Genomic DNA, 7767 nt, shown 5'->3' on the forward strand with positions numbered 1-7767 from the left:
ACCTTCTGTCTTCCTTGGCTCGCTCTCTCTCTTTCTCTCTCTTTCTCTTTCTCTTTCTCTCTCTCTTTCTCTCTCTTTCTCTCTCTCTTTCTCTCTCTCTCTCTCAAGCCCTGTCACTGTCTCTCAAGCCCTGTGACTGCTTGTTCTGTGTACACCAATAAAAAAAAAAAGTATACAATAAAATAAAAAATGTAAATTAAATATCCAAACAATCCTGGAATCTCCAAGCCGTGATGCCGACAGGCTCCTCTGAGAAAGTAAGGACTAAATGAGGAGAAGTAGGACCTGGTAGTGTTTCTCCGCACTGTTAAAACTCCCCTCGCTTTGCTTGGACCGGAACGTCTGGGTCTCCACGTTCAAACCTTCTCACGCTTGCGTCCTCAGAGAGAAGAAGAAGGAGCAGGAGAGGGAGGACCTGTGGAGGAGTCTGGAGGCTCTGAAGCTGCAGGAGGTCTCCAACAGCTGCGGCCTCCAGATCTCCCACAACAGCAGCAACAACAACAGTAGCCTCATGAGACCGGAGGAGGCGAACACCTCCGCCAACGCCTCCACAGACAGTGTTAACAGCCACACCTCCACTTCAGATACCAACTGTGCCAAATGACACCGGACCGCCATTTTTTTCCCTTTTCTTTCTCTCCCCAAGAAGTCGAGGAGACCGTAGGGACATTAAACCTGAAAATATATATCGAACAACTTTATTCTTTTGTTGGCATAAAATAATATATTTCAGCTATGTAAGACTATTTTTGGATGTAAAAATGTGGTGGTGATATCTAGCTGAACGTTTGTTCACTGATCAAAGTTTCAACCTCCCCATGGCTTGGTTCTAGTCTGCAGCTGGACAGGACAAGAGCTCTTAAAGTCGCACTTTATTTTGATGAGGTCCAGTGATGAGGAGTCCCAACACCCCAAAATTCTGAATGCTGAATTCTGAATGCTGAATTCTGAATGCTGGCCATGTGGAAAATTCACCTATCCTATTGTGTCACTAGAATTTGCTCAACATAGTTTAGTTTCAGTCTCAGATTGTGTGCGATCATGTTTTACCTCCATTTGGGAGCAATCGGTAGGATCCCTGGGGGGAAAAACAAAGATTTGTGTTCAAATCACGGGAAGCTGATTCTTCTGAGGGCATGTCATCACAGGGGCTGCCACATCTCTCTGCTTGAAGAGTCCTTGCCAGATTGCAGTGAGAAGAGTCACAGGAATTGGGTGAGGAGACCTTACGGAACGTTCTTCTTAGCATCTGTGTAATCCATTATAATCTAGGTTGCGGTTAAAAGGCCTTACTACTGTCAAATGTACCATTTCCGTTCTCATCTCCTCCATGCCACAACTTTAAACGTTAAAAGGGACTGTTCTTTTCCTATATATCCATTCTAATACAGTTAATACAGTGTCCATGGATCATGCCTTTTGGATGTCTGAGAATCTGAACCACAATGGTGAGCAATAAACTACGATTGATTAATGATGTTTATTTAAGTTCAGTTGCATTCAAGTTACATCTCACGAGTAGCTGCTGGTTCCTTGCCTTCGTCTGCTGACTAGCGTGGTCGTGGTTTTAGATGTAGATGTTTTAGAGCGTGGTCCTATTCAGTGACGGATGTATCTGTAGAATAGATGACTGTGATGAACTCTCTGAGGACCTTGTCACAGGTCTCAACTGATAGCTAGTTTTTATTTTTTAAAGCCACAGATTTCCAATGAGCCGTTCGTACTCAAAGAAAGAAAGGAAACAAAAAGCCTCCTCGGTATTGGCCAAAATGTGAGTGGGTGGAGCCTCTGCAGCAGTTGGTGTGCCCATATTGGGTTGTCTGTGGCTGGGTTCTCTCCATGGGCCCGGTGTGTCCAGCACGGGCTCCGGGCTCCGGGCTCTCGTCACCCTGAGGTGGATTACATGCTTCGGAAGCTGAATGAATGAATGAATGAATGTTGGGTTGTTATCCATGTCATTCTTGTTTTCATTGTCCAAAAGCGCCTTTCGCTGTAATACCAAAAAGTGAATCGCTGGTCTCAGCTGTTTGCATTTGGGTTTGTTGATGCGCAATATTTTCAGAAAACATCAGCTATTTTCACTGGCAGTCGAACGTTGATTTGTCAACATTATTAATATGTTTAATTCTAGAATGTCGTGGAATGAATTTTGTATTTGTTTTCAGTTGCAGTTTATAATGCCTAATCTCTGTGGCGAGGATTACACTGGGTGGGAATAAATGCATATAGTGCAACACGCATACGTGATCTCATTAATATTCTAAATATGGGGCAAGGAGAGAGAGTTATACTCCCAAAAGAAGTGAGTTATCTTCTTGGAGTTTCTATAACAGGGTCTGAGCCAAGACTACCGTTTCAGTTTTTTGAATATTGGGCATTACCCAGCAATTAAGTTACCCTGTGCACAGATATGAACATGCCGGTTTTCCATTTGGTTCAAGGGTCGCAGGTTTAAAACCATGTGATTTTGTATACAGAACATCTAAATCTGGTAACCTGGGTGTTTGGGGTTTTTTTTTTCTCCTTTTTAAAGCCTTTAATATACTGCAGGTCTGTTATGTGGTTTTGGAGGGGTGACGTTCTGACTTGAATATTTCAGATTATGCTACACTTAGAAACTTGAAGCTTCTTGGATGTAGTGTGTGTTTAGTCGAATGTAAAGTGTGTTTGCTGTATGATGTGCTTTTCGCCCAGTTGCCATCACTGCAGGGCGGAGCTCGGCCGTTGGACGCACTGCTGAGGTGTGGTGCCACTCGGGCACCTGGGCCACAGGTGTAGCCAATCATACCTGTACTGCAGCTGTTTGAAAGGAGGTGGCCAAGTTAAAATCACAACCTATGAACGAAGATCACCTGCTAACTGTAGTAATGCAGTCTGCAGTATTAGCACACTGAAGTGCGTGTGTGTGCGCGTGTGGGGGGGGGGGGGGGGATGGATCGAGTTGTTGTTTCTATGAAAAAGAAACAGTTGCAGGTAGGTGGAAAGTGAGAGCCATATGTTTTCAATGTATTTTAAGGAATTGAGAGAAATCAATCAGGGTTGATTGGACCAGTCCAGGTCTGTAGGTTAACTGGTGCAGAACCCGTTAACCGTGTGGGTTAAGCAAGTGGGGTTTTGTGCTTCAAGGTAAATATTTTTGTTATTGCTGTTGCTGTAGTCTCTTGTTGCATTTCGCTGATACTTTGTCAGAGTACCATTCCTGTCTGTGAAATCCAGTTGTGTGAAGAACCTTAACAACTTTGAATACCACTGAAATAAAGTCAACCTTTATGTTTCTACAGGAATGGCTTTCATTTATTCAAAATAAATCAAAGGTTTACTGAATTTAGTTTCATACGTGAGCCCAGTTTAAGAGTTGACCAAAGATTTATCAATAATGTGTTTTTGTTCTCACCATTTACTTTTACTAACAGTAATTCAAGCCAAACTAATGACTTTAGAGATTTAACACTTCAGTATTAAATTACAAACTTTGTGAGGACTCTTGAGTACAGTAGCAGGAGCTACTGTAGAGTGGCGTGGTACCTCCTGCTGTTGTGCACTGATGAAGAGATTGTTCTTCACTACTGCAGGAGGCAGGAAGGGAGACCTCAATGAAGCCTCTGTTGGACATTAACGATGAAGTGAACGGAGCCCCAGGGCCAAAGGGTGACCGTGTTCTTGTGGTCATATAAGAAGGGTGTGTGTGTGCAACACTGATCTGCACGTGGTTGAGCTGGAATGCTGTGGGGGTCTCACGGCCTCGACCTCCTGCCAGTGTTTACCGTGTATGCTAGTCAGGAGTGTAGGTACGCATGTCACTTTTCTCTAAGAATAAACGTACAGTTTCTGTACCAAATTAAACTGAAATGACACGATTTAAAGTTGTTGCTCGTGTGTCCTGTGGAATTCAGGGGGGAGACATCTGGACACTGCAGCAACCACTTCTTAATAAAACAACCAGGGTGGATGTTTTTTTTTAGGCTTTAACTTAGATTAGGTTTCAGGTCTGGTTAAAGTTCTGTTGCAAGTCTTTGGAAAAACATCAGCCACTATCAGTTTTCACCTTTCAGACATCTCCTAGAACTGAGTAGTGATGGATGTAGTCATGGATCTGAGCCCGTGTCCAGCATTAGTTATGTAATCCTACTCTGACCACCACAACATTAAAACTCCCAGTCAACACTGTAGAGGAGTGGAGGCTGTTTGGGGTTTTGTCGGATTTAGAAGGTGGAATAAAATGGCGTCATAACTATCAAAACTCTATGATGCATCTCTACAAATTAGTTTTCTCTAGAGGGTGATTTAAAATGTTTACAGTGCACAAAAGGGTTTAGAACTAGGCTCAAAATGTGTGTATTAATGGTTCTTTAATGCTCAAAATGGAAGGCGTGAGAAATGTGTAAGATGGTGAAATTACAAAATTGCAGAAATTTGTACTGAATCTCAGTCTTAACAAAAGAGATATGAGAAATATTTCAAGGTATGACCATAAGTCAGCAGATATCACAAGCTAGAAGAACACAGGCTAACAAACGACACAGGCTTAAGAACGGAGGCTTACAAACAAATCACACAGGCTTACAAAGAGGCTTAGGAACAAACAGATTTATAAACAACAGATTTACAAACAAATAACGAATACACTGAAGTACAGTGACTCGCTCAACTGAGAATATTGTTGGAACCTGTGCTGCCTAATGTCAACACTTCTGAATGACGCCTTGAACCTACATACATCACCGAGATAAAAACCAACAGCCAAACGTCTACACTCATCATCATCTTCATCATCTTCATCATGAGCACATGCATCCAGAGAATGACAACCTGCTATTCCTCCAATATCAGACGGGTAACTCACACACATTTAGCGTTTGGGTCACAACTGGTTTTGTTGATGGGTTCAGAGCTTTTCCCAGGTTTGCTCCACACCTCTGGAACTCTGCCCTCATATGACTTACAGTCTCTCTCCATATTCAACTCCATTCTTAAAGTAAATGGTATTTTACCCGACTCTGTTTCCCCAAGACTAATCTGTGTCTCTCTTCCCACTATCCTCTTTGTGTCCTATTTTATGTTTCTTACTCCTGTATTATTGACTACTTTTATGATCTGTACTCTGTGTACTGTATATTTCATTTTAAGCCTCTTTGGCTTTTTGAAATGCACTACATAAATGTTGTGTACAAGGTGTTATTATTTAAAAACATTTTATCATCACATCTGTGTATTTCTAGTATCCTATATTAGTGCCTTGAATTGTTAGTATATTATGAACTGTTACCAACTTGGGAGACAAAAAAAACCCAGCCAGAAATGTCTGGAGTAATGCAGAAATATGTATTTGTGTAATACATGTTGTATTATTGCTAAGTTTTATTATTATACTAATATTTGCATTTCTGCCATTTGGTAAAAGTCAGTTTACTATTTTACAGGTGAACCCATATGCTGCTGTGTGAGGGAACGCAGGCCCTGCTGTAACACGTCGTAGTTTCCTCCGTCGTTTCTCTTGTAGTTTCACCTCCTCCTGTTATGGTGCCTCTATGCGGCCTCACTGTCCCATCTGTAGCTCCTGTGTGTCTGGTGTGGTCACGAGCGCCCGGCTGGGGCCGCAGCCTGGAGGGTGGGGGAGTGTCCGTGGCAGGCTGGTCCAGACCCGGGTGGAGCAGAACCCTCTGTGCACTCTTGCTTCTGTTCTCCTGGGGTCCCCGTCGTTCTGAGCATAGACAGAGGATGGGGCGTGGAGATGGGGGCGGGGCCGTGGAGATGGGGGCGGGGCCGTGGAGATGGGGGCGGGGGTGTGGAGATGGGGGCGGGGCCGTGGAGAGGGGGGCGGGGCCGTGGAGACGTTTTCAGGCGTGTGTCCGCTGTGGTGCTGAGGAGCTGTGCGGCGTGGTGTTGGTCTGGTTCTGGTGTTGGTCTGGTTCTGGTGGTCTGCACCCCGGGGCGTCACGCCTGCTGGCTGCAGTGCGGAGGAGGAGCTGTGATGATGCCGCCGCCCCAGTAGGACCTGTGAGTAACTTTTAAACATCGTTTTTTTTAAGATGAGATTCAAAAATAATGTCTGCCTTAAAAATTTCAACCAGTTTGCAAGTTGGGAACTTGAAGCAGATTTAAAGAGGTTTGACGTGAGCTGTGGTCTTATTTAATTTAGAAAACATGATGTATAATATGGAAATCTTGAAGAGTTACATTTTTTTTCCAGTATTTGTAAAATGGCCAGCCATGCGTCATTGGGACTGAAGACTGAATGATGTATGTAACTGCAGTTACCTGTGTAGCAAATCCTATAGCTGAAGAAAAAAACAAACAACAATTAATTAACATACATTTCTGTTAATTATCTATGTTTGGTGTTATTTGACATGTGTAACTTGTACATAATCTATTTATTTGTGGTCCTTCTAAAATCAAAATATGTGCTAATGATTCTGATACACTGTGTTAAACACATCCCAAACACTATGCTGAGAGGGAGTGTCTTGCTTACCCCAATATGGTGGAGAACAGGCCTGCTGTTACACATTTAGACTCAACCTATGGTGGAGAACAGGCCTCCTGTTACACATTTAGACTCAACCTATGGTGGAGAACAGGCCTCCTGTTACACATTTAGACTCAACCTATGGTGGAGAACAGGCCTCCTGTTACACATTTAGACTCAACCTATGGTGGAGAACAGGCCTGCTGTTACACATTTAGACTCAACCTATGGTGGAGAACAGGCCTCCTGTTACACATTTAGACTCAACCTATTGTGGAGAACAGGCCTGCTGTTACACATTTAGACTCAACCTATGGTGGAGAACAGGCCTCCTGTTACACATTTAGACTCAACCTATGGTGGAGAACAGGCCTCCTGTTACACATTTAGACTCAACCTATGGTGGAGAACAGGCCTCCTGTTACACATTTAGACTCAACCTATTGTGGAGAACAGGCCTGCTGTTACACATTTAGACTCAACCTATGGTGGAGAACAGGCCTCCTGTTACACATTTAGACTCAACCTATGGTGGAGAACAGGCCTCCTGTTACACATTTAGACTCAACCTATTGTGGAGAACAGGCCTCCTGTTACACATTTAGACTCAACCTATTGTGGAGAACAGGCCTCCTGTTACACATTTAGACTCAACCTATGGTGGAGAACAGGCCTCCTGTTACACATTTAGACTCAACCTATGGTGGAGAACAGGCCTCCTGTTACACATTTAGACTCAACCTATGGTGGAGAACAGGCCTCCTGTTACACATTTAGACTCAACCTATGGTGGAGAACAGGCCTGCTGTTACACATTTAGACTCAACCTATTGTGGAGAACAGGCCTCCTGTTACACATTTAGTCTCAACCTATGGTGGAGAACAGGCCTGCTGTTACACATTTAGACTCAAAGCAGGAGTCCTATAAATTAGTAACAATGCCCTTGTCAAAAAAAAAAAGTCGCAGCATTGAGTCATGACGTGCAGTGCTACATCATTCGTGCCCACACAAGACAGACTGTCACACCATCAACAGCTTCGGTTACGGCAGGCCTGCCTACACACGTCACACGTCATGCTACATTCGAGCCCCCTGTGGTTGACATTAACATGACTTGTGAGGACGTGGGCGGTTTCAGAGCGAGTAGCGTGTGCACTCCTGTGTCTCAGGGACAGCTGCAGTCTGTTTTCAGACAATGTGAAATGGCTTACTAATTAAGAGTGACCATGGGTGTCTACTAAGTGCTTTGTAAAGTCTTACTTCATCATCACAAATTCATTCAGACATTCAGTTCACT

The 7767-nt window shown here is 43.6% G+C and overlaps 1 protein-coding gene and 1 long non-coding RNA gene across 2 annotated transcripts in view; one reads left to right on the forward strand and one right to left on the reverse strand.

Moving 5' to 3' along the window:
- ppp2r5a (protein phosphatase 2, regulatory subunit B', alpha isoform) overlaps positions 1-3278 on the forward strand; it is a 31337-nt gene extending 28059 nt beyond the window's left edge. The window contains exon 13 of the mRNA XM_077017663.1: positions 385-3278. Coding sequence (XP_076873778.1) covers positions 385-604 — 220 coding nt within the window. The 3' untranslated portion in view covers positions 605-3278. The remainder of the gene's footprint in view (positions 1-384) is intronic.
- Positions 3279-5813: 2535 nt separating this feature from the next.
- On the reverse strand, positions 5814-6663 carry LOC143523291 (uncharacterized). Its single transcript, XR_013133275.1, has 3 exons — positions 6476-6663; positions 6259-6278; positions 5814-6005 (listed from the first exon to the last, which is right to left on the reverse strand). It is a non-coding gene; the product is annotated as an uncharacterized LOC143523291 (long non-coding RNA).
- Between the last annotated feature and the right edge of the window lie 1104 nt (positions 6664-7767).

This window comes from Brachyhypopomus gauderio, chromosome 9, assembly GCF_052324685.1.
Source record: "Brachyhypopomus gauderio isolate BG-103 chromosome 9, BGAUD_0.2, whole genome shotgun sequence".
Lineage (NCBI taxonomy): Eukaryota > Metazoa > Chordata > Actinopteri > Gymnotiformes > Hypopomidae > Brachyhypopomus > Brachyhypopomus gauderio.